This window comes from Aulonocara sp. 'chitande type north' Nkhata Bay, linkage group LG13, assembly GCF_057382095.1.
Source record: "Aulonocara sp. 'chitande type north' Nkhata Bay isolate Kocher_YH1m ecotype deep benthic linkage group LG13, A_spYH_male_GT1.1, whole genome shotgun sequence".
In the NCBI taxonomy this organism is placed as follows: domain Eukaryota; kingdom Metazoa; phylum Chordata; class Actinopteri; order Cichliformes; family Cichlidae; genus Aulonocara; species Aulonocara sp. 'chitande type north' Nkhata Bay.
In genome coordinates this window covers 6,940,612-6,967,600 of record NC_141356.1, presented here as the reverse complement: position 1 = coordinate 6,967,600, position 26,989 = coordinate 6,940,612, and the positions used below count along the sequence as shown (strand labels likewise).

The 26,989-nt window shown below is 39.6% G+C and overlaps 1 protein-coding gene across 6 annotated transcripts; it reads left to right on the top strand.

Annotated features, from left to right (window-relative positions):
• Positions 1-170: 170 nt before the first annotated feature.
• Positions 171-25,966, top strand: LOC147315551 (insulin-degrading enzyme). Of its 6 annotated transcripts, none has more exons than XM_086258405.1 (25): positions 171-287; positions 3,908-4,092; positions 4,670-4,877; positions 5,698-5,867; positions 6,639-6,761; positions 8,035-8,147; positions 8,335-8,497; positions 8,773-8,865; positions 9,005-9,096; positions 9,323-9,403; positions 10,274-10,377; positions 11,221-11,323; positions 11,420-11,542; positions 11,952-12,034; positions 12,851-12,995; positions 14,799-14,909; positions 14,998-15,118; positions 16,205-16,296; positions 18,411-18,522; positions 20,010-20,177; positions 20,402-20,674; positions 21,029-21,090; positions 22,782-22,854; positions 22,951-23,018; positions 23,911-25,966. In XM_086258405.1, exons 2-25 carry the CDS (start codon positions 3,933-3,935, stop codon positions 24,004-24,006), a joined length of 2,937 nt encoding a protein of 978 aa, XP_086114531.1. In that variant the 5' UTR covers positions 171-287; positions 3,908-3,932; the 3' UTR covers positions 24,007-25,966. The 6 variants fall into 6 exon arrangements, with proteins under 6 accessions (XP_086114531.1, XP_086114533.1, XP_086114529.1 ...); XM_086258407.1 differs by lacking the exon at positions 171-287 and adding an exon at positions 1,929-2,026; XM_086258403.1 differs by lacking the exons at positions 171-287; positions 12,851-12,995 and adding exons at positions 2,006-2,136; positions 13,627-13,771.
• The last annotated feature ends 1,023 nt before the right edge of the window (positions 25,967-26,989 follow it).

Genomic DNA, 26,989 nt, shown 5'->3' with positions numbered 1-26,989 from the left:
GCTACAGGTTCCTATATCGCTTTGGCGAAATTACCACACCAACCAGCAGGGGGCCCCCGAGCGCACGGAAATGTCAAAATCAGACCGGCGAGATATATATATATATATATATATATATATATATATATATATATATATATATATATATATATATATATATAAGCTGAACAGAAAAAAAGAAAACGGAGTAGAAACAGAAGCGTCATATCAGTCGTGGCCAACTTATGGGATAAGTATGGAAACAACAAGCATTTTGGATTGGTAACCTACTGCTAGCTGTATAGCCGGTTAGTTTCTTTTTAATACATTTAATGCTGCCTGTTTTATATATATATGCATTTGCCTTGTGATGTAAAAACTAATATTTTAGGCCTGTCTTGAATTCTTTGTGACTGCTCTGACCTTCTTTTTAAAATGTGAATTGTCTCCTTGTTTGTTTTCTTGCAAGCAGGTTAGTAAGTCATGATAATGCACAACTGATCAACTATGGGCAATACAGAGTTAATATTGGCAGTGCTGAGATGGGTGGTTGCAATGCCTTGCATGTGGCAGAACATCATTGGTTAGCACTGCTGCGTCACAGTAAGAAGCACATGCATAGGGTCAGGTTCCCTGGTGATTCTAAGTTGGCCATATGTGTGGATGGACATCTGTTTCTCTGTATTTACACTGCAGTAGACTGTAAACCTGTCTAGGGTATTCACTGCCTTTCCCCCTGTGACATGGTATATGTCATATAAAAACATGGCAAATTTTTAAACTGAGTAAAAAAAAAACTGCAATAACAAGCTTGAAAAGCAAGTCATACTAAAAAGAAATAGCTGGAAGAACACTGTGCAACTAATTAGGTAACCGGCAATAAGTCAGTAACATGACTGGATATGAAATAAGATTCTTAGAGAGGCAGAGTTTATCAGTAAAGACGGGCAAAAGCTCAACCACCGTAAAAACCTGTGTTACCAACTGTGTAACAATTTCATATTAATATTCCTTAGTGTAAAATGTGTTGTGCATTCAGACATGCTCTTCTACATACCTTAATGATGTCTTCCTATCAGAAGGTATCAGCAAAGCATTTTCAACCAAAGAACTGGTACTCAGTGGATGTTTTCTCTTTTTGGACCATTCTCTATAAACCCTACAGATTGTTTTGTGGACAAAATCAGTAATTTTAGAAATACTCAGACAGCGTGCCACATTCAAAGTCACTTAATTTCACCTTTCTTTCAAATTCTGATGCTCAGTTTGAAATTTCGCAGGTTCTCTTGATCATGTCTACATGCCTAAATGTACTGAATTGTTTCCATGTTGTTGGCTGATTAGATATATATTTATCTGAACGGGTGGACCTAAAGAAGTGGCCAGTGAGTGTAGAAAGGATAATGCAGAGAGCGACCCAAAGCACAGTACAGAGCAGCAATTTTTGGTTATTTAAATTCATTCTTAACGACTGAGTCATATTTTCTTACACACAACAACCATAATATTATGCACACTTATAGTCATACACAGTTTTCAAATGTAGATAGGCTAATATAGTAATTTCTTTTGAGACTTTAAAATAAAATATTAACTACCGATTGCTTGTATTATACATTTAGAGGAGATGGAGGACCACGGACAAGCCTTGTGATTTTTAAAAAAATTATTATTAATAATAATATTTTTTTAGGAAAACCAAATTATAAAATTTCCTGTTTTTCCATAGCAGCTTTATTCATTTTTCACTCTGACAAAGGGCTGGAAACTTGATCTGTCATGCTTAACGTAAAAGGAAATCTACACGCAGACTGTCTAATCGGTTTCCGAATCAATGACAGTGCTCAATATTCTGAACTACTCTAGCCAGTTTGGCGCTTCGTTGCCATTATAATCTTGAGTATTTGGCTTTACGACGGACGCTGTCGTGGTCTAAGGCGTCAGTGGCAGAATCTATTAAATATTTGACAACCTGCCTCTATGAGGTGCGCTCTGCTCTTCTATCGATTGTTTGTGTCTAGTCAAAGATGGCGCCGTAACAGCCCAGGTTTGTTTTTCATGGGTGCAAAGTATGTTTAAGTGCATTAACCGAACGGCCCAGTTTACGAGATATCTTCAGTCAGCAGGCTACGTTTTCTGTCTTAACCGACCTTTTAGGTGAGCTCTTTTAGGTAAGTGTTGTAACTGAAAAATAGGAGAGTTATTTTTACACCGAGCAGCGAGCTGGCTAAACACCAAACTAATCTTAACGGCTCGAGCCGGTTTTTTGACCCAGCTAACCTCACTAGCTAAAGCGAAATGTTAGCTGATCCTACATTGTGTATTTGTGTCCTGCGCTTCCGTGATCGCTTACAATACACTTTTTAGCTTTGCGGAACCAAATGTTTGCCAGCGAGTTAGACAAGACATCCCGTTTCTCACATGGTTGCTTGGTAACTTTTCTGAAGCTTTTATCCCTCATTAAATAAGCTAGCGCGACTTTGCTTTCTGCGTAATGGATTAATTTGTGTCCTCTACTGAGTCACTGTAGCACACTGTAATCCCCGTTGTGCTCAGTACCAGAGAGATGTAATGTTTCCACATCTACGTCGTGGCTGTCTTTTAACTGTCATTGCTGTTTAGCTTACTGTACGTAAGTAGCAATTACACCAAGGCAGTAATAATAGTTGGTTATCTAAACTGTGTTGCTGGTTTCGTTTGATTTTTTTGTTGTTCAAAAACAGTGTTCCCGAAAATCATTAAAGATTTCATGTAATATTTCAGTAAAACTGCAGTAAACGAGCCATGTGTTGCTTAACAGCTCTTACAGTGATGTGTGGAAACTACGTGAGTCACGGCACCTGTTAAAACACAGCTAAATCCTTATGGGTGTTTTTTTTTTCCTTCTTATTCATTCAGACAGATCATTTCTATATACACAACTATCTAGAAACGCTTTACTTCTTTATGCTTCCAAGGACCCAGACTTTCTTTCATTTATTTATTTATTTATTTATTTTTATTGGTCTTGAGCAGTAGTTCTCCAGGCTTTCTTACATTTTTCTGACACAAGTTTTTATTTGGACTCTGGCAGCTTTTTGAGTCGGTTTTAGCCATTGTACATGATCATTTTCACAATAATCTTTTTGATGTTGGTTTTTAAATTTTGTTAAGACACTTAACACTAACCAGGTGATTCCCATAGAGCTATTAGCTGAAAATGTATGACATATGTTAACATCTTGTGCAGTGTATCCTACAATTTGAGGAAATTGGTTAAAAGAAGTTTTAGACCTGTCACTTTTATCTGCAACAGACGAACCATATCTTAAAGTCATGTCTTTAAGGAATAGAGGAAAAAGACATCCTGTCAATACTTGAAAGATGCATCTGGGACCTTCAGATGATCCATCTGCTCATCGCTGCACTCTCATTAGAAACGTTCTCAGTTGAAGAATGGATGTCACCATGTTTCACTTCTTAAAGAATGCAAAATTACACAAGAACAGGACTTAAAACCAGTGGAAGAACAAAATATTCTTACACAGTGATGAATCCAAATTTGAACATTTCAGTTCAAGTCGTCAGCAGTATATATGGAGGTGGTTGGGAGAGGTCCAACTGTGAGTTTCTACAGTCATCTGTGAAACATGTTGGAGGCTATGTCATGGTTTGGGACTGATGTTGGCAATCATGTAAAAACTGATGAATTATTACTAACCTATTTAACAAACTATGCAGTACTATCTGGAAGGTGTCTGATTGGTTCATTTTTAGCATGACAGTGTGTTTAAGAATAAAGGCGGTCATACCAAATATAGACTTCTAAGCTCACTTGCATTTAGAGGCATCTATTGTCCTAAAATCTCCTTTGGCCATTATGTCACGTTAAATCAAAACATATTACAATTTTAATTGTAAGTGTCCATTTGGTTTTCTTTGCTTGCAGACTGGTGTCATCCTTGTCAGTCAGAATGACCGACCCGGCTGTGAGGAGGGTGGTTAGTGATGTTATTCGCTCACCTGAGGATAAGCGGGAGTACAGGGGCCTGGAGTTTATCAATGGCCTGAAGGCAGTGCTCATCAGTGACCCGACCACAGACAAATCTTCAGCTGCTTTGGATGTCCACATAGGTAAATAGGTTTTAATTTTCTTTGTCCTGGCCAGGTGACCATGATTTTTTTCCGTGTTCTATCACACCATTTGGAAAAGCAGAGCAATTTTCCCACATCATAATATAACTGTGCCTTGCTGACCAATATACTTTCATGCATAGAGTTGCCTCATTAGTTGCCAGACGTCTTTTAAGCTTTGGATGGGTATTTCTGATGTCTATTATCTAGTATTTCTGTTTGCAAACTAGATATGACATTATGTACTTATCGGGTTTCTCTATTATAGCTTTTCACCAGCAAATAACATGTAACTGTTGAGACTCACAGCTTAAAGTTCTCACTGACTAAGCATTAGATAGTTGTTTTGAATGTCTGAGGAAGTTGTGAAATTCCTGTGACATTCTTTTTATATGTTGAATAAAAATGATAAAGAATTTAGTCATGTACATCTCATTGTTTATAAATCTACCTGTTGTGGTGCCGTTACAGATCTGTTTTTCTCACCTGGCAAACATTAAGTCACAACTGTTGCATGGATGAAAGAGAAGCAGCACCATTAACTACATTTCTCTGGGAATTTCTTTTCAATTTGCAGGTTCTCTGTCTGACCCACCAAACATCTCAGGGCTGGCACACTTTTGTGAACACATGCTGTTCCTGGGAACAGAGAAGTACCCCAAGGAGAACGAGTACAGCCAGTTCCTCAGTGAGCACGCAGGCAGCTCCAATGCCTTCACCAGCGGAGAACATACCAACTATTATTTTGATGTTTCCCATGAGCACTTGCAAGGAGCATTAGATAGGTATGTTGGTGTTCATTTGATGGTATTAATTTTGGCAGAAACATCAAAGTGATACATGATACACATTTAAAAGCTCAGTGGTCTTACATTTCTAGTAGATAGATTAAAAAAAAATTATATATATATTTTTGGTGACATTGTCTAATTGTTCCCTTGTGCTGTTCAAGCCACCTGGACTTCAGTGGTAGGAAAGAACTGTGAGGAGTGATCTGAATTATTGATGATGATTCCTTTGTGGAAAATGAAAGGATCGTATAATTCAGTTAGTCAGCCTAATTTTCCTATTCTTATTAAAAATATATACAAACTAGATATCTGAATATTATGGTTTTTCTTTTAAAATTATAGTTACTTAATTAAACCAACATTTCTAGGTTTTAGGAGGTAAACAGTGAAAGATTATTAGTATTTTGGAGTTTGTATGTTAAGAATACAACATCTATTAAAAGAAGTTCATGGTCCATTTCCTTTGCAATAATGTTGATTTTTTTTTTTAAGCAGTCTTATGATGTGACAGAACTACAGTGATTACTTTTTACAGTATAATGTTTGCTGTGTACATCTTTAGATGCACACTATGAATTTTAGTGAGCTTAGCATTTCCTCATTTGCATGGCAGTTGCTCTGACTTTGTACTCTTGCAAAGCTTTTGTTCATTTTCCAAACAGTCATAACGTATAATCTGTATTTAATATAAACAAGATTGTACACACCAGAAAATGCTGAAAATCTGAAATCTAGTAGTATTATCACACACCTCTGTTGTTATTCTACATGCTGAAATGTACTCCTTGATAACAGCAACTTCTGACCTTTGTAGGTTTGCCCAGTTCTTTCTGTGCCCATTGTTTGACGAGAGCTGCAAGGACCGCGAGGTGAACGCTGTGGACTCTGAGCATGAGAAAAACCTGATGAATGATGCCTGGAGGCTGTTTCAGTTGGAAAAGGCCACTGGCAACCCAAAACACCCTTTCAGTAAATTTGGAACAGGTAGAGACTGTTCTTGCCAGACTTCACTTTAAAACTATGTCTTTACATCATTCATTCTGACTGCTTAGTGCATCACATTTCAGTTGTTATAGCAGAATATTTTGACTGGAGAGCAAAACCGCCCTGCACAGAATATTTAAGCAAGAATTCCCTTCATAGGGTCGATATGGTGTTTTAGGTTTTGTATTAGACTACTAATCTAGAGCAGAATCCAGTCACATATGTTAACTGTGGCTAATATTTGATTAAATGAGGTTTACATTCATGCAGCCTACTTATTATAAGAGACGGCTGTTTTAGCCCAGAAATACTTCTCAATGGCTTTGGTTTTTTATTTTAAACATGAACTAATTTCAGTTTGTTTTTTGAGAAAGCAGTTTAGGAGTTTTCTGATAGTCATTCCAGATCAGAGTGACGTATACTCAGAGCAGCTCTGAGCTCAAAATAGCCACCTGATGGCAGTCTTGAATTATACCGTCTGTATTCCCATTAAGAACAGGAGAGGATCAGACGTATCTGAAAGCAGTGCACTCAGCAGACTAACATAGCTTCTCCTGTCTGCTGCTTTGATGGTGTCTCTTTTAAAAAAACAAAAAAAACCCCACTTAATTTGCCTTAGAAGTGCTTCATGTAGACTGTAGCACTTGTTTTAGGGGGTTGATTTTTTAATATAGAAATTGATTATGGAATGTAATTTCACTGAATTTCACTACGGGAGTGTGTTGCCTTTTCTTAATTACATTAAAATGTACATTGCTGATCTTTTTATAGGAAATAAATTGACACTAGAGACCAGACCATCTAAAGAGGGGGTTGATGTCCGTCAGGAGCTTCTGAAATTCCACTCTACATATTACTCTTCTAACCTCATGGGACTGTGTGTGTTAGGAAGAGGTAAGATGACATTGCTCATGCATGTGATGTTTAAATGTTGCAAAATAATCATCTGACCTGAACAATGTGCAAGTCATGCATGAATGTCGCCTGAATTCTAGTATTTCACATTTCATTGTAGAGCAAAACGATGTGTTGTTCTCAAATCAGCTGTGATAATGTGCCTTGGTGTCACTGCCAAAAACGAGAGACTTTCAAGATAACATATCTGTTTCGTTCCATCGAATAACGTGAAAGTGATGAGAGACTTGAGTTACTGGCTTTTAGGGACATTAAACCTGTTGTCGAACATTTTTGACTTAGTGGTACCATGGACAAGTGCTGCTGCCATGCCTTAAAAAAAGAGCTAATTTTGTATAAAGTAAGCTATATTAATGTATTTTCATTTATTAATAGATTTATATAAGTAATCTAAAGTTGCAAAATAACTTGAAATTAAAGCTTTAAAATGAATAAATGAATGCTGGACTTGTAGACTCACCATCCTTCCAGTCCATACAGGACACATGATCCTGCATACCACAGTTCACCCACGCATGTAGTTAGTAATTAGAAGTAAAGATGTGTTATAAGTCATGTGGGTGTGGTGTCATACAGATTTATTTTTCTTTTCTTGTCCTCCTGTACTAAGCTGTATTAATCAGTGAGCGTTCTTAATATTTAAAACTTCAAGACTCAGTTTGAAATCAAAGTTGTTAGCTTCACTTTGTGGAGAAATATTTTGTAGCATTAAATCCTACTAAAAAATTGTGTTGGTTTGATAGAGTTTATATTACCTAGGAACACCTTGGGTTAATTATAAATATGACTCAAACACTACTAAAATGTATTACCTATCCAAATTAATACATTTTAGTAAGCTGAACTATTACTTCAAATACTCTTAGACAAAGAGCACGTAGATTTAAAAAAACAAAACAAAATACAAATGTTAAGTGCCAAACGTTCAGCAATGTACTTTTAAATTAAAACTTAACAGTGTCTAATTTCAAACCAGGATACACACAGTTCTTTGTGGCATTTGTTTTCCATTCCATTATAGGCCTTTAAGAATGGCCTATAATCTGCTTTAGTGTTAAAATACAGACTGCAAGCAAGGTTTACTTGAGCCAGTTTGTTTGACAGCTAAAAGTTACAGGCTTGAAATGCTAATAGCTAGCCAATCAACTGTTTTGGGGTTTTGTTTTATTTTTTTAAGGGGGGGAACTTTATTGTAAATTCAGTATCTGTGATTTTTTTTTTTTTTTTTTTTTTTTAAACCCTTTGTTGGCAGAATCACTGGATGAGTTGACGGCCATGGTGGTTAAATTATTTGGAGAAGTGGAAAACAAAAACGTGCCTGTTCCAGAATTTCCCGAACACCCCTTCCAGGAACAACACCTTAAAGTGAGCTGTTTACTTCTCACTCCTTTACATTTTTACTGCATTGCAAAATGTCTGTAAACATTTTTTCCCCTAACATGTTACTTTGGGATTCATAAATTCTTCTGTTTACTACAGTCATTGAAGTGTCAGATGAAAGAGCCCTTAGTAACACATTTCTGGTTGGTGTTCTTCTTTTTTCCTGTTACAGCAATTCTACAAAGTGGTTCCCATCAAAGACATTAGAAATCTTTATGTGACTTTCCCCATCCCAGACCTACAGAAGTACTACAAATCTAACCCAGGACATTATCTGGGACATCTGATTGGTCACGAAGGACCTGGAAGTTTGTTATCTGAGCTGAAATCTAAAGGTAGCAGACTGCAAGCTGGTGTCAAATATTATTAGAGCAAGTGATACACTTAGTAAAACCATATCCTAAAATATATGATTGGCTCCGAGGTTACTTATGTGTTAAAATGTATAAAAACATAAAATGTAACACCAGGAGACCCGTGTTCGTCTTATTTAGTGATTGGAATAGAAGTCAGTTTTCTTTTAGGACAGAAACATTCACAGTAACAGTTTCTTTTATCATAAAAATGAAAGAAACACCTTACTAAATTTTCACAATAATTACTTTCTAAGGCTGGGTGAACACACTTGTTGGAGGTCAGAAAGAGGGAGCCAGAGGATTCATGTTCTTCATCATCAATGTGGACTTGACTGAGGAGGGCCTCTGTAAGTCATGCATCTCACTACTTTACATGAATTGTACCTAGTTTGTGTGTTTTGCATGTGATTATGATCAATCACAGTATGTGTAGGGAAAAGAAATGTAAATATTAAATCTTGGGGCATGATCTGTGTGTCACTGCAGTGCACGTTGAGGACATAATCTTCCACATGTTCCAGTACATCCAGAAACTACGTACTGAAGGGCCTCAAGAGTGGGTGTTTGAGGAGTGCAAGGTGATTTATGTTGTTAGTTCAGTGATACTTTCTAAGAGTCAGTATAAGCGGATTTCCTATTCCTCACTGTAAAAACTAGTTTTAAAAAAGAAATTAGAATAGCATATGGATTCCATTATGTGCATCACAGTTAATAGATCTGGATCAATAAGCTAAATGAATGTAGTCATTGTATGTTTGGTGATTTCAGCTGTTATACCTTCAACCTTTTTGTCTCTCTCTATAGGATTTAAACAATGTTGCCTTCAGGTTCAAAGACAAGGAGCGTCCCCGTGGCTACACTTCCAAAATTGCAGGTTTACTACATGTAGGTCCTTCTTTTATCTGCAGTCATTGTTTCCAGGCAGCCTTGTCAGAATCAAGCTAGTTTTTATTTGTATCAAAATGCACAGTATGTGATTGTTGCAGCAGGTGGAGTAAGGTACCAAATGTTTAATTTACTTTTTGGGTTCTGGGGACAGCAGTCTAAGGAGGAAACCCAAGACTTATCTCACATTAGACAGTTTTTCCTGTGAATCCAGGGAGATAAAGAGTCCTTCTCTTGTCAGACAGGAGATCTCCAGTGAGTCTTGGGTAAGGGCATGCGGTCAAATGCATGCAAAATACCCACCCCTGCCGCTGTTTCTCACCTAGTGCAGCTCCAAAGTGGAACAGAGTCCAGCCCTTCCCCAGGAGCTTTGTTCCAGAGCCCAAGCTATGTGTTGAGGCGAGCCCACTATATCCAGTTCATGTACCACAAGCAAGTACATGGAAGCCGGGGATTGTGTTGGGACCTTCACCTTTGAAGGTCCCACTCAACATGGGCCCCTACAGCCCTTTTAGACCCATGTAGGCTTCTTTGGGCAAAGGCCAGCTGGATCCCATGGGCTAAAGCACATGGCTCCAAAGTGGGGCCTTGGTCCTTTATTTTATTTTTAATACAAAGGGTTGTGTTTGCATATTTAAGATGGAATACATGCACATCTCCATACATTTGAGAGCTTGCAGTCATTGTAAGATATTATGTAACAACTTTGTATAGCTACTGTGCTTCCAAAAACACAGCGAGGTTTTAATAGTAAATGAGATTCATCGTCGGTCCTTTTAAGTAGAAGTTTAGAATTTACTTTATGGAGGCCTTTTACACATTTGTGTTTTCAAACGGTGCAATGCCAACAGCTTTCTTTGTGTGTCGTAGTACTACCCTCTCGAAGAAGTTCTAGCAGCAGAGTACCTCTTGGAAGAGTTCAGGCCAGATCTGATCGAGATGGTGCTGGATAAGCTGAGACCAGAACACGTCAGGTCAGTGTGACTTTGCAATGTGTAGTGAGGCTCACTTTACCTTTTCTGTTACCAAGTAATAAACTGCACAAAACTAGAAGTAGATTAAGGCAATAACAACAGTTGTAAAAGAAGACTGAGTTTTGTGTTTATCAAGCAAAAAATAACCTGCTGATTAGATCATTTCTGCAGCAGTGAACTTGTTGGGCAAATTTCTGTTTGCTTCTTTTACTTTAATCTGAGTGTATAACCTCTCAGAGGAAGATGTGGGCACATGGTGAGATAAACTTTAAGCTAAACTTTACAGCTGCAGTCCCACTTGGATAACTGGACTGAAATAAAAGTGGGCCTGGTGTAGCTTTAATTCATTTACTGGGTTGCAGCTGCTGTGCCAAGCAAAGTCCAGACTTGTAACCGGTCCATTTCTTAATGTGTATTAAGGAGACGACAGCATGCAGTCATTGGTTGACCCTGACAGTTTGCATGCCAGTCTCTTCCTTTACTGAAGTGGCCATTTAATTCTGGGCTTCTGCCAAAACTGCTTTAAATTAATGAACGAATGCTTCTTTATTTATCCATCTCATTCCAGCTACAAGAGAACTTACAGAGAAACACCATTTCCTTTTACACTGAGTCCTTGAACTTTGTTTAACTAAAACATACTGATGGGATAAATGTTCAAACTTAGGAAAAACCTGCACTCTGACAGCTCCAGCCAAACGATGTGTCAATGGCTGTGCACCACCTGAAACATGATCGAAATGGAAAAGCACTCACATCTTGTGCAGCTAACAGGCACTAAGTAGCACAGAGGGCTTTTTGTATAGATCTATAATGTGACCTGTTGTCTTCTTACTTTTCCAGAGTTGCAGTGGTATCAAAATCATTTGAAGGACAAACAGACATAACAGAAGAGTGGTACGGCACGCAGTACAAACAGGAGGCCATCTCTGAGGAGACCATCAAGGTGAATGATTGTGTCCAGTTTTTCTGCTGTGTAATCAGCGTATAACCACTACATCAGTTATATAAGGCTCTGATTGTTTATCTTTTTCTGTTGTAGAAATGGGCAAATGCAGACCTCAACGGCAAATTCAAATTGCCAATGAAAAATGAGTTCATCCCTACCAACTTCGAGATCTACCCTCTTGAGAAAGACTCTCCGTCAGTTCCCACTTTAATCAAGGCAAGTGTTTTCTCTGCACAGCTCCATCAAAGTGTTGTCACTTTTCATTGTCTGACTGCGTTGGACGGTCCCTGCTTACCTGCTTCTTCTTAAGTCTCTTATGCTTTCATATGGAAATGTGGTATTGTGATTTAGACATCAAGCATTAGTTGTTATGATGTCAGGATCAGAGGAACTAAGCAGCTAATAAAAGCTTACATTTCCCATCTCTGTTGGAACAACTGAATAAAAGTTAGTATGGCTTTTGTTGTTTGTTGCTAAGAGACCTACCAAAGTAACACTGTTAGATTTCTGTGATTAAATGAGCGTCGTCTGCTTGTACAGTTTACCTTCTGCTTGCATTTCAATGCTTTACTTTGTTAAGACTTCCCATGAATATGAAATTAAGTTTGGTTTTCATTTCTTCCAGGACACTGCTATGAGCAAGGTGTGGTTCAAGCAGGATGACAAATTCTTCCTCCCCAAGGCTTGCCTGAACTTTGAGTTCTTCAGGTGAGTAGTAAATATAGAGGATTTGTTCTGCAGCTGGAGTGTGGACACAAATTCTTACCAAGTAAATTGTGACTCTTAAGATTAACTCAATAATGAGAAATCATAAATGTACTGCTGCTACAACAGTGCATAATAAGTTTTAAAGTAATCAGATAACAAAGTGCAAAAATAATTATCAAAATATTCATTTATTAGTGTCATCAGGTTTCCCAATGTGATATGGAGACACACATTTTCTTTGAAGTTGTGTAAGATGTAAAATTGCCAAAGTTACCTACTTTGGTGACCCATTGTGACAAGGGAGCAACTAAAAGTAGCTTTTACGACTGTACCGGAGAGTAAATCTCATATTGGTTACACTTAAAATGCAGATCTTCTGGAAAATAAGTCCAGGTTTGACTGTGGATGGTCACAGGTCAGCATGTTAAAAGCAACAAAGTTAAATAAGTGCCATGTGTAACTCCACATAAATGGACACACCATTCTACTGGTTGTCTTCTTTATTCAAGGTAGGTGGCTGTTCCCTTGTTCAGTGTTGATTTAATTTAGTAGGATTAAATGCTTCTGGAATTAGCTACTGTGTAATATAGGATCGTTTGGATTAACTTGGATCAGCTTCTTGACAAATACTGCCAAACCCTTCTAGGTGGGACTACAATTAGACAGTATTAGTCTGTAAGTAATTCCACTGTTACACTGCTGATAGCTACAGTTAATTATATGTTCATAAATTGTGAAACATGCTACACAGTAGTTGCAGTTTGCATCAGCTCGTGCAGCTTTATTTGTATGCTTTGTGTGACATTTTCTCTACAGCCCGTTTGCGTACGTGGACCCATTGCATTGTAACATGGCATATTTATACCTGGAGCTCCTCAAGGACTCCCTCAACGAGTATGCATATGCAGCCGAGCTAGCTGGCTTGAACTATGACCTCCAAAATACCGTCTATGGGATGTATGTAAGTATTCACAATCCCTCCCATCGCCGACCTCATGCCGCCTTCCCTTTATTATCCTCAAACTGGGCTACAGTGGCTCAGGCAGGCCTGGGTCAATAGCTGACGTTAACCTTCCAATCTGACCGCGTCTGTGGCCAGACTGCAAGTTACAATAACAGGAAACTGTCGTATATTGAACGTTTTTTTATTGTTTGACATGCTTGATCATTTGAGACGGTTTTGTAGAGATTTTGAACCTGCGTGTGTTTTACATCACCTTCTAACCTGTACCCGGCTGGCATAGTATCTGTTTTATTTACAACTCCCTCTTTTATAACTGCTCATCAACCTCCTGTTAAAACACCATGCCTACCTGCGAGGGCTTTTATTCTCTCCATATCAAATCATCCTTTAGGTGTGCTGGGGTTAAACACACACCTGTAATTAAGGCATCAGGTTTGAAAGTCAGCCACTATTCTTCCATCAAAAAGTTTTTGTCAGTCAGTGCAGAACAGAAAGCCGGTCATGTGGCTGCATATACATACTCTTCATTATCATTCTTCTCATATGTGTTTTTATTTAGTGTTGGGCAACACTTGATTCCCAACAAACATTTATTTGTTTCATTTCTTTCTTTTTTTCCTTCCATTAGTCGCTACCTTTACGCAGACCCCCTGCACTGCAACATGACCTACTTGTTGCTCAGGTTACTGAAGGATGATTTAAAAGAGTATACATATGCAGCCCGCCTGGCTGGGCTGGTGTATGGTGTAGCCTCAGGGATGAATGCCATCCTCGTAAGTAAGCCGTTTGAAGTCTGGAGGGAAGATGGGGTGCCAGTGAAGGCTGCACTTTGAGGCTTTAACAGAGTGAAAATAACTTGGCGGTTGTGGTTTCTACACTCTTGATTGTGTGAAATCCTGCTTGTTCAATCTGAGAGAGAAGTCTAATATGCATTTTCTTGCAAATAACAAAACTGGGAGTGACATCACTCCTTTGTTCTTAGGTATGTAGAATGCGGCATTAAATTTAAAGATCTGTGCAGGTTTATCTAGGAGGTTTAACATTAGGAGTGTATCACTAAATCAGGTGTTTTTCTGTTTCCTTGATTTATGAATGAGCAATTTGCTTGTGTGCGTATGTGTGAGATTTAATGTTGTACATCAAAGTAATGGCCTGAATCAATCTGGTTTGCTGTGGTGTTGTCTGTCCACTGTTCTTTAAAACCTGCTGACTTCTAACAACTCTTCAGCTGTCATAATGACCAACTAACCTGCATTCATTAGCTCCCTTCTCACCTGTGAATTCATGACTGTGGTGTGTCCTTACAGAGGGCTGTATAGCTGTGTGATGGGCTGCAAGTAATTGATCTGAGTCAGCAGTGTTAGTGTGGATGCTGGCCGTTTGTCAAGGTTAACGATGTTTGGAGAGATTACTTTTAACAAGTGTCACTGCAGGGGCTTGGCCACAAGGTGAGGTGAGCTGTGGGATGAAAGTGACAGCGAAGCCCTGGGAGGTTATGCTGAATCCTGAAGGGCCATTAGGTGTGCGTGATGCAGGAAAATTCATTTATGCCCAAGCACGTGCAGTGAACTCAGGCAGAACATTGACATTGTTTTTGTTTTTGAGTCTCTAGAGATTCAGATTATTCTTCACCATGAGGAGTCGGTCTAATCTGGAAAGATTTTCTTCACAATAGTTTGGCCAGCCCACGATTGAATTAAATGGAGAACACATTCATGTATTCATGGTAGCAAATGAATGCAAAACCTTCATAACAACAAATGTTAACTGTTATGCTAATAAGCTTAATGTATCCTGCAGCTGTCTGTTAAAGGCTACAGTGACAAACAGCACATCCTGCTGAAGAAGATCATCGAGAAGATGGCCACTTTTGAGATAGACGAGAAGCGCTTTGACATCATCAAGGAAGCTGTAAGTTCAGACTCACTGACTCAGTAATAGTTTAGCTTCCAGTCTCAGTTTTAATGGTGATCTGATTCTGCCTTCTTTCTTTCTGCAGTACATGAGGTCTTTGAATAACTTCAGAGCTGAGCAGCCTCACCAGCATGCCATGTACTACCTCCGTCTTCTAATGACCGAGGTCGCTTGGACCAAAGATGAGCTCAGAGAGGCTCTAGATGGTGAGACTCTTAATGTTTCTCTTCTGTCTCAGCAGAAATGCTTACTGGCTGCTTTTTCATCTGTGGACCAAACAGAGTTAATTAAAACACATAATACAGAGCATTTCTTACATTAAAAAAAACAACTTGTTTTTGGAGTGGTAGAAAACCAAGCATGTGTGGAACTTCCACAGGCATTTTCCACACTCACTGAAAGGTCAGTTCAGGTCCCAGGATGGTGCAGTAGTTGGCGCCACCCCCTCGCAGGGAGGTTCCTGGGAAGAAGGTTCCAACTCCTTTCTGTGTGGAGTTAGCATGTTTTCCCTGTGCTCCCTGACTTCTTCTCACAGTCCAAAGACATGCATTTTTGGTAAAGTGGTGACTCTAAATTGGCCATGAATGTGAAGTACTTGAAGCGTGTGGACTAAACCCAGTAAAGCAATCAAATTGACCTGAATTATTGTAGTCAAGTCTCAGAACAGGTCAAATTTAACCCAGACACTGTAAAGGTTAAATCACATAGCTGCAGTGAAAAATGTAAAACTATCACTGAAGTTTTCAGGTTTCTGCACACAGTAGAGGCCTCTCCTCTCGCCTTGGGTCTTTTCTTTTCAGTTTTTCTCCTTTAAATGCTGAAGCTGTCCTCTAGCAGTTGCTTCCCTAGCTGCAGTCTTTCCCGTGCACAGTGCCAGTCTGGAGCCTGCAGGGCAGCTTGTTATATTTTTAACCACAGAGCTTACACAGAGTATCCTCAGATTCACACGAGACTCAATTAACCTGCTGGGTAGGGACCTGGAGCTCAGTCACCTGGGCTTCCAATTAGCACAGCTCGGTTTTGTTATCAGTCTCTTTAGCCCGCCGTCCTCCTCTGTCTGTGGTCTCTGAGACGCTGTGAGTGTCATGACTTAAATTTAAACTTTTATGCACATCTAACTCAGTCTTTAGGTATTATTTTTACTACTGCAATATGACGTGCTGCTTTGTTCATGGCAGGAAGACTGCCCGATGAAATCACCACACTCAACAGTTATTCTTTGAATCAGTCTGTTACCAGCCTTGGAAAATTACTCTTTGATTGATTGCTTTTGCCTGTGATCTGTATTGCAGATGTAACTCTCCCACGCCTTAAGGCCTTCATACCTCAGCTGTTGTCACGGTTACATATTGAAGCACTTCTTCATGGCAACATCCCCAAGGAGGTTTGTTTGGAGTCACTACTTATTATTACTTATTTATCCATATCTCAGAGGTTTATTGTCTCATCAGATCCTGCACTTCAACCTGCTCGTCGGAGAATAACACTCTTAAAATGGAGGAATGATCCCTTTTGTGATCATCAAATTATAATAATGACCAGCTTCTCTAACAGCAGAAGATGAACTAACTGAGGGGTTTATGTGAGAGAACAAAACTGATTTAGTTATATCAGTGGAAAAATTTATAGATAAACATAAACTACTCACCGAGAGTCAGTACGGATTCAGATCAAGCAGATCAACATCATCGGCACTATTAGATTCAATAGAATACATCACAAATTCCATAGACAAAAAGCAATATGTGGCTGGGTTATTCATAGACTTGACAAAGGCATTTGACACTATAGATCATGATATATTAATAAGAAAACTGGAACGTTATGGTGTCAGAGGGGTAGCTTTAGATTGGGTCCGGAGTTATTTAGGTGACAGGAAGCAGTTTGTGACATTAAATGGTGGTTGCTCCTTATGTATGGACATTGCTTGTGGTGTACCCCAAGGGTCAGTTTTGGGTCCAAAATTCTTCAACTTGTACATTAACGACATCTGTAAAGTGTCCAAAGTATTAAAAATGGTTCTCTTTGCTGACGATACAAACATTTTTTGCTCTGGTGATGATCTGCAGAATTTATTGGAGGATATGACTAATGAAATAAGTAAAGTGAAGTTCTGGCTTGATAAAAACAAATTATCACTAAATTTGAATAAATCTTAACTTATGTTATTTGGAAATAGTAGTTTAAATACAAATGCAAAGATTCTAATAAATGGTGTTGATATTGAAAGAGTCAGTGAAAATGCATTTCTGGGGGTAATAATAGATGAAAAACTTAACTGGAGAGCTCACGTAAGATATATTCATTCCAAAGTATCACGTAGCATTGCAATACTAAGCAAGGCAAAGCAAATATTCGACAGAACATCACTTCATATTCTCTACTGTTCACTGGTTTCACCATACTTAAGCTATTGTGCAGAGGTCTGGGGCAACAACTATAAAACCACATTACATTCACTTTTTACTCTTTAAAAAAAAAAGCAATTCGAATCATCCACAATGCAGGTTATAGGGAACATACAAACTCACTATTTTTGCAGTCTGAAATATTGAAAAGTTGACGATCTAGTGAAATTCCAAACAGCACAAATTCTATTCAAAGCAAAAAATAAAGAACTGCCAGGTAATATTCTGAGTATGTGTTTTTTTTTGAACGAAGGAAGTTATAATTTAAGGGGTTTTTGTAACTTCAAAACAGGGACGTACTACAAGAAAAGGCTTTTGTGTTTCTGTTCATGGAGTGAAACTATGGAACAAACTGAATATGGAATTAAAGCAATGTCCGAACATAAAACGGTTCAAAAAGAGTTATAAAAATATGATCTTCTCGAACTATAAAGAAAAGGAAAATATTGAAATTAAGTGAATGTCTCCATTTAAAAACAAACAAACAAACAAACAAAAAACTCATGATGTGATATTATAGTATATAGTATATCAGAAATCTGTTCACTATTTTTATTACAAGTTATATCAGTAAGGAAGCTGACTAAATATTAACTGATAATTTATGGCAAAGGGGTGGGATTAAATAAGTGTTTACTTCTTCCCACTCCCTTTCAACATGTAAATTAGAACATTTTGTATGTATTTTATATAGTATTTTTTCTTTTCTTTTCTTTTCTAAATGTACCTGTATATTGTTCACATGTTGAAATAAATTACCAATCATATCACAATTAATGTTATAAAATATACAATGTTTAATTTTTTATGGAAATTAAAAATGCCTTTGGCAAAATGTCTACACTGTATATCAGTGAAGTCAAGATGCTTACCACGCATATTGAGAATAACTTCTATCACAGTTCACTATACAAGTGCTCTTAAAAAGCACCTGCTGGTTATTTTGAGTAATGTAGTAAATGTTGGTAGGTACAATAAATGTAAAATTCTTGAATCTCTACAAAATGTTTTTCTGAGAGTTCAGCTGGTGTTACTCAAGAGTTTGTGGACTGAAATGTTTGAATTTCATTTCCATCTGTCACTCCTCTAGTCTGCTCTTGGCATGATGCAAATGGTGGAGGACACGCTCATTGAGCATGCTCACACAAAGCCTCTCCTCCCGAGCCAGCTGATTCGCTACAGAGAGGTGCAGGTTCCAGACGGTAGGTCCTCTACTCCTCCAAACCACAAACACAGACGCACACACACGCACAGACACACACACGCACACACATACAGATTAAGCACTGTAAATCTTCATCTGCCAGTCATGACTGTCTCCACGGCGACCGCGCAGATGGGTTCTTGTCCAACACTCTCGCCCTCGTCATCAGTGACGCCATCGTGTGTTTGTTGAAAAAAGACCTGATTGAATTCAGCATCCCACATTTACCTCAAAGGAACATAATGGTCACTGAGTGGAAATGGACGTCATTGGCTACAATACATACACACCTCACTGTCAGCAGCTCAGACAATGAACACACACAGGCAAACCTGCACTGCCTTTCAGATCACATTAGGAAAGCTGAATGATGTGGAGGCGAAAAGCAGAGCTATAAATTATACAGAAAATTATCAACGGTTTCCCTGTGACTCAAAGTCTACAATGAGAAACTCACATTTTCACACATCACATCAGTATTTTGAGTATTCAAAGGATGCGTCCGACAGCAATGTTGACCTATTGCTTGCTTCAGTGTGTGTGGAACTTTTGACATGTTAAGAACAATGTGAGAGGAGCTGTGGCTCGGTGCTCAGGGAGTGTCAGGTCCAGAGTGCTCAGTCAGCATGTGCATAAAGACACCTGCATTACTCAGCCTGCACTCGTCCTGCATTCAGAGCAGACTTGATCACAGTGGATTTAAACAAACTAGAGTTATTGCTGTTGGCATTCAACGGGCTGTTTCTGTCTTATTGAAGTGTCCCCTGTCCTCTATCTGAACTGTGCTGGTTTTACTGTACAGTACTTATCTATGGCTCAAGCAATGTACTGAAGTTCAGCTGTAAAACTACAATGAAACAGCTCATGTGCTTTTTGTAGGAATTGCTTGTGCAAGTTTCTAATGCAGCACTGAAAGACCTGATTAAGTGTGCAGGGATGGATTGTATTAAGTTGTACAGCACAGCTGGTGAAATTCATTTCTAAGCTTATCAGAGTTCATGAGTCAGTGGATTTTGGGTTAATGAAAAGGATTGTGCTTTAAATGACTTCAGATGGTTTTGCTCACTCACATGCCAAGTTTAGTTCTCAGCGTATCTCAGTGAGGTCCTGTTGAACCTTCACAGACCAAAAAGCAAAGCCAGAAGAATTACAGGTGCTCATATTTTTACATCTAGTCTTTCTCTTTCCTGTTTTTAGTCTTTTTAATATTACATATAACTGCACAAGTACAAAAACAAGGTGAGTACATGGGGTTAAAGTTGAAAAAAAATATATTAAAAAAAAAAACTAATAAAATACATTGATGTGAAGTGTCATTCAGTTTTCCCCATAAAATGAAATGGTTTTATCGCCACATGAATGAAGGCGGTCCAGTTATTTTGCTTTGCGGGGATTATTTTGGTGATGTTTGTTTGTGGTCATCTTTTCATAGCGATTTGTCTTCCATGATTACAACATAAATGTATGTTCTTATGTTCCTCTCAGGTGGCTGGTATGTTTACCAGCAAAGGAATGAGGTACACAACAATTGTGGCATCGAAATCTACTACCAAACAGACATGCAGACCACCCACGACAACATGCTGCTAGAGCTGTTCTGTCAGATCATCTCTGAGCCCTGCTTCAACACACTGAGAACCAAAGAACAGCTGGGTGAGGGTGCAAAACACACATGATAGGGCATGACACAGAACGTGGGTACCTTTTTCCAGACCATTTCAAGTTTATACAAACAGTGTCAGCTTTATCAAGTTTATTATTTATATTATTCATGCATCTAGTTGGTCCATAGTGGAATGGTTTACAAAAACCTTTCTGGAACAGTGTTTACAGCAGTCTGGAGCTCTTACCTACTTCCTCTCTTAATCCCCCAAAAGGCTACATTGTCTTTAGCGGGCCACGGCGGGCTAATGGAGTGCAAGGGCTGCGTTTCATCATCCAGTCAGAGAAGGCGCCCCACTACCTGGAGAGCCGAGTGGAAGCTTTCCTGTGTACTATGGAGAAAGCTGTGGAGGAGATGAGCGAGGAAGCCTTCCAGAAACACATCCAAGCCCTGGCCATCCGCCGCCTGGACAAACCGAAGAAGCTGTCTGCTGAGTGTGCTAAATACTGGGGAGAGATCATCTCTCAGCAGTACAATTTTGATAGAGGTGAGGCTTCCCAGCAGTCCAGTCCACCTCTCTGATAACTCTTAATTATGTTTAGTTTAGTTTGCAGGCCAAATGGGTTTTTCCTGATCTACCAGCTTGTGTAACACAAAAAGACAGCAATCCGCCCAGTTGTGGCAAATGGCTGCCCCTCCCTGGGCCTGGTTCAGCCAGAGGTTTCTTCCTTTAATCATATATAAAAGGATAATTAAAATAGCCTACCTTATTTAATCATGGATTCACTCTTGAGTCCATCTCTTAAGCATTGCAAACGGGAACTATTGTCTTTTTCTTTTTTTCTATTTTTTTTTTTTTAAATTTAATTAATTTACTTCTGTTTTTCCTGCTGTTTTGCAGACAACATTGAAGTGGCGTATCTGAAGACGTTGACAAAAGAAAACGTAATGGAGTTTTACAGAGTAAGTAGTATAGCTTTATGTCTCATGATGCCTCTTCCTTGGAAGACTTTTAACAGCATGAGACATGTCCTTGTGTCATGCTGGATTGCTCAGTCTGACACCTGTTTGAGACAAAACTGTTTGTAGCTATTTTTATTTTTATTTTTTTTAGGGTAACTGTAGCAACTCCTAATCATAGTTTAGACACTGGCAGGTTCGTTAAGCAGGATCAATTTGTGCACTAGATGAGGTTCAGTTCATTTACTCAGCTGCTACCTGCAGGTCCCTGGTCAGCATACCTGTCAAAGTGGCCACGCCCCTCACTGTAAGCCTGATGAAGTTTCAAAGGATACATTATGAAAAGACTTCACTGAACTTACAGATGTTCTCAACATGCTTTTTAATGCTGTGAAGTTGAGGCTGTTAGTATGGGACTCTGTGGGAGTTTGGCCACTCAAAGAACTACAGTTTTTCATCAGCATCTTTATTTTCAAAGGTCACATATCCTCGCCCCCACGTTTTGCACTGCTGAAAGAATATATGTCAGACAAAACTCAATTAGTATCTACTCAGGTTGACTCGGCTCGACATGTTTTGAGGGTATTCCATCAGGTGGTAGTACCTGGTACTAGGTACTTTTTTTAGTACCTTTTCAACCGGAGTTCATAGCGATCAGAGGCGATCTGAAAATGTGGCGTCAATAGACTGCATGTCATCGATTGGGCAGTCAGTGGCATCACTCGATGAGTCACGAGAGTGTCTCCTGTACGAAAACCATATTTACCATTTCTGAAACCCGGCATAAGAGAAATGGCTACACAGAAACAACACTGTGGTCCCCATGTCTGACAGAAAGCCACAGACCTAGCAGCAGGTATAACATCGCCTCCAGGTCCACCTCTGTTGTAGCGTTCGTGTCACATACGTGACGTCACGGGATGTTCGATTGCGTTGCTAATAATGACCCCACACACATTAGGTGGTACTCGATTGTAATGGAAAACGAGTCGAGCTGAGTTGCGAGAAGGTACTAATGGGAAAAAAGGACTTTATTCAGCACCACCTACTCTGTTTGTGTGTCCACACATACACAGATCTGCTGCATTCATTCTGCCCTCCTAGCTTTCATCTCATCCAGCCTCCTGCTTCTATTCATAGCTGTGGAGGTGACACTGACACAGGACGCTCACAGCATATCAGCGGCAATAATGACAGCCAGCCGGCTTGTTTCGGGGGGATAAAGAGCCCAAGGACACCTGGCCCCAGAAAGAATTGGCATTATCGGAGCCCTGCAGAAACCATTACAGCCCCCATGCAGAATAAACCTAATGCATTTCTAATGTCATATCAGCAGCAATCGCACAAGCTGCGTCTTTTCTTTTTCTTTTTTTATTATTTAATTTCTGGTTGCCACAGTTGACGCCGTCTGACTGCAGATGAGCCAAATGTTCAGTCTAATATAATCCTCCATCCAGAGTCGGAGATGAAGCCCGACTGTGTCGCTAAATCTCCACAGGGCTGTCACAACTGATCACACACTCAGTGGGGAAACACACACAGCCATCCTGTCTGTGCTGGGTTTCTTTTCTGTGGTAGCAAAGCTCTTTCCCAAAAGTGATGAGTCATTCCATTAATGGAGGGAATAGTTTCTGGTGATGATGTTCCCTGACAACCTCCATGTATCATCCTCACCTGTCTGTCTGTCTATCCAGGAGCGACTGACGGTCGAAGCCCCAAAGAGACACAAAGTGTCGGTGCACGTGCTGTCCAGGGAGATGGACACCTGTGAGTATCTGTAGACACAAGATGATAACATGGGCTTCATTTAGACACCCACTGAGGTCGCTCACTGACAGTCTGACCTGTCTGTGTGTACATCAGGTCCAGTAGTGGGAGAGTTCCCCGCTCAGAATGATGTCAACCTGGCTCCTGCTCCTTCCCTGCCACAGGTTAGGATCAAACTTTTTTATTTTTATTTGTAAACCTGACAGATTCCCCAGCTGCTGATATTCAGTCAGATTTTAACATTACTATAAATGCGCAGCTTAAATGTGAAACGGTGAACGGTGATCAAACTTTTTATTTTTTCTTGATATGCACTGACGAGGACATTATACTACCACTGTTCTATTGAAATATAAAACAAATGTCCTCATATGTGGATCTCATTTTTCTCAGAAACAAAAATTGGGTTAAAAAAAAAATCTGGTAATTCTTTGTTTCCAAGCAAAGAGAAATTAAAAATGCATGCCATGAAAGAGTTCGGGTCTTAGGAGGTTAAATGTGAAAAGGTGACAATAACCAGGACATCCCAATACATCTCGTTAACCAATAACTGAAGGGTAGAACTGCCACACCATTAACCTGGGTGGATTTGTAGCTTGTCACTGTCTCACACACCGAATTGCTCAAATAGATGTTATTATCTCTTTTTTTTTCTTTTTTTTAATATAAATTAAAATTCTTCACGCTGACATTTTTTTTTTTTTTTTTTTTTTTTTGTTAATCATCAGCTTGTGTCAAATGAGGTGGACATACCTTTCAATTGCATCTTCTTCTTGCTATTCTAGCCATGCTCAGTGAAGACATTCAGGCAGCTCCTTTAATGTCCTGGAGGCCTCTTGGCAGCCTCTTTTGATCAGTTTTTCCTTTTCTCCATTTGTTGATGACAGTGTTCATTGTGTTCTGTAGTGTCTAACACTTTGTCAAAGCCTGCTTTTAGGCTCCAAATTATAACATGTCATTTAGAAAGAGAATAGCATTTGTTTGTTTCTGGACTATTTCTGGAGTTTATGGAGGGGGTCGTTTTTCAGCCGCCCTTTGATCTGATCTTTCTTGCAGCCCACAGTGATTCAGGACATGACGGAGTTCAAGAGGAGTCTGCCTCTGTTCCCCCTGGTCAAACCTCACATCAACTTCATGGCAGCCAAACTGTGAGCAAGGCCGGCAGGTCGACACAGCAGGGAGGCACGGAGGGCGGCCCTGCTCTGTTTCACATCTAACCACTTCACCTCCTCCTGCCACTAGGAAGACCTTCATCTGACGGAGCCTGCATGAGTGTGTGTTTGTTTGCGTGGATGCATGTTGACTGCGGGTGTGTGCATGTGTAGCAGGGAGGAGCCACTCAAAGAGGAAACAAAAGAATCACAAAGTTGTTGACGTAGCTGTGATAATTATAGAGGTAACACCAGAATCACCTCATGTAACGTCTCTAATAGGAGACGTAAGCTCACGCTTCACAGCACTGTGTAGGCTGCTGTAGACGAAAAAGAAGTAAAACGACAAAAAAAAGAAAAAAGCTGAGGGCCAGGACCCTTTAATGAGTTCAAGTGTACTGCAGAAGCTTCACAGTAGGAGGCTTTTTATTTGGATTATTCAGAGACATCCTGCTTTGAGGATGGATTGTGGGTTTATTATGATGAGCTGTTGAGGTTAAAGACAGTAGCTCTATGAAGGTCTTTGCTTTTATTTGTTTGGACTGGTGTGTTTGTAACTCTCTGAGAGGAACCACAGCTCTCCTGGGGGGGAGAAATCCCAGAAGATGCACTCGGGAAAATGAAATCTTTTAAGTCAAATTTCTGAATTTTAACGTGTTTGCCTGTAAACTGCTAAAATATTGGGATCCTATGAGGAGCTGTTTTTAAATTGCTAACCACTAAACCATGCCCGTACATTTCTTCTTTTTTAATGCGTTTCACAGTAGTATGTCACTCAGACATCTCAGGGGTATGTCCATGCTGTTTTGCCTTTTATTATTATTCAATTTTATTAGTAATTAAAATAAAAACATTTAGTCTGTCATCTACATCAGTATGTTATTCAATTTACAGTGTGATCGGTTTCTGAAAACTGAAAAGTAACGGCTGTAGAGACATTTTTGTTTCTCTCCCAAAGCTTTGGGGAGGTCGTCAGGATCCGTTCACTCTGCATGAGAGACTTTCTGCAGCTGCTACCTTTCAGATTAGTTTGTAACCTGGTCTGATTTGAGGCACAATCCTGGAGGATCCATTCTGTCCCCAGCATAATTCTGGGTGAGCATTAGCTCTTAAAGCATAGATGTCAAACAAAGCAGCTCGAACTTTTTCTCTAAAAACAAGAAAACATTTCATATTGATGTCTGAAGGCGAGAGTTTGGTAAAACGCTCCAGTCTGGATCCTTTTACCGAAATATATGCACTTCTCTCACTAAGCAATAAACTCAGTGCTGTGCAGAGGAAACAGCGTGGGCCTAAACCCCAGAGAGGACCGCCTCCAGCCTGATTGCTTTGTTGGCCCTGCTTGGTGCAGTGCTAACGTGACCTGCTCTCTTGGTGCTAACCAGTTTCACAGTGTAAAAACTACTGCTGGTGGAGCCGCAAATCTTAATTTATGTTTTCCCATTCCCCTAACATATCTGCTCTCAGGTAGAGTTCATGAATAGTCCTGCTTTTTCAAAAGTTTCTTAAATATGTCCCGGCATTTTACTGTCTCAATTAGATCCAAACTATTTCGTTTTTTTAATTTCAAACAAGTCCATTATCAACTTCTACTGCTTTAAAAGGCACTATATTACCTTGTGGTGAAAACCCAAAGAACCAGCAGCAGAAGCATGCCTTAGTCTATTATTTACACAGCATGTAGCTCCACAGCGTCTCAGGAGAGCCGGTGATAAAGCAGTTTTCACACAGCGTTCTAGATGAAACCAATGTTACATATCAGGCTTGGGCGGGCCGTGCACTGTTTGACGTGAATTACCTAGTGAGTGGTTTTCATTTAGAAAATCAAATTTTTAATTTCTGGATGTATTTAGCAACTCAGAATGACTGTGATTGGCTGGTGGGGGTCATGGGCAGGTGAAGAGTGCTGAGTTTGGTCTTTTTATGTTGTGTGTTTCTAATTAATAAACAGCTGAATGGAAGCTCGTCTGTCCCACTTTTCCAGTCTCAACACGTGCACGTCAACATTTGGAAAATACATTTATTTACAGAGCTCATACTGTAGAAGTCTAACGTTAGAAGCATCGTGTGCACAACAGTTCAGCCTCTCGGCAGAGAGAAGATCTGATGGGAAAGGTTTAGTCTGCAGATCTCAGAACACCTGTACAGAAGTTGACATGTGCAGGTTAAATATTCCAGGTGGTTGGTTATACAGTGTGTTAAACAGGCTCTCTCACTCAGATTCTCATCTCAGCAATAACTTGTTAATTCAAAGCCACGTTATTTACACATGAACAAAGGAGTTTGATACATTAGGCTTCACGTCTTATAAACCAAACTGTTTTGGTCGGTTCACTCAAATCAGAGCTCTATATTCATCCGTCCTAATATCTCAACATTTCAATACATTTGCCAGAAATTGTGGCTAAACTTGAGCATTACCTCACAGTATTTAACTGAAACAGGAGCACTGTGATGGATTTTGAAAATTGGAGATGACTTGGGTACCAGGGTTTTATCCTGCTCATCAAAGCCATGTGCAAAACAATTTTGATCATGCTTGTTGACAGTGTAAGTGTATTTGGACCCACCAGGTCCTCTGCAGGTTTGAGTTGACGCCGCTGAACATGAGTTTTCCCTACGATGGTGGTGATGGTGGGGAAGACCAGGGCGCCACACAGGATCCGTGTGGCCCACATATGGTCTTCCAATATCCTCTGCAGGGATCCGAGGAACTGGACAGCCGATCCCTGCAGACACACGAGTATTAGTTTTATTCCTGCATAAACCTGAGGGCGCAGCTGCTGACACAGTTGAGTTTCAGAGGCTGAGGATTGATTTATTTATCTGTTTGTGGCTGTGATGAAGTGAACACCGACCAGCTGCAGTGAGGATTTCTGTGATGGATGAGGAGACGGTGTTTGAGGTGTTAGTAACTCTCCATATTATTTGTTTTTGTCTGAAACTTGTCTGCTATCATCAGGTTATGATAATCAAGTTTCTGA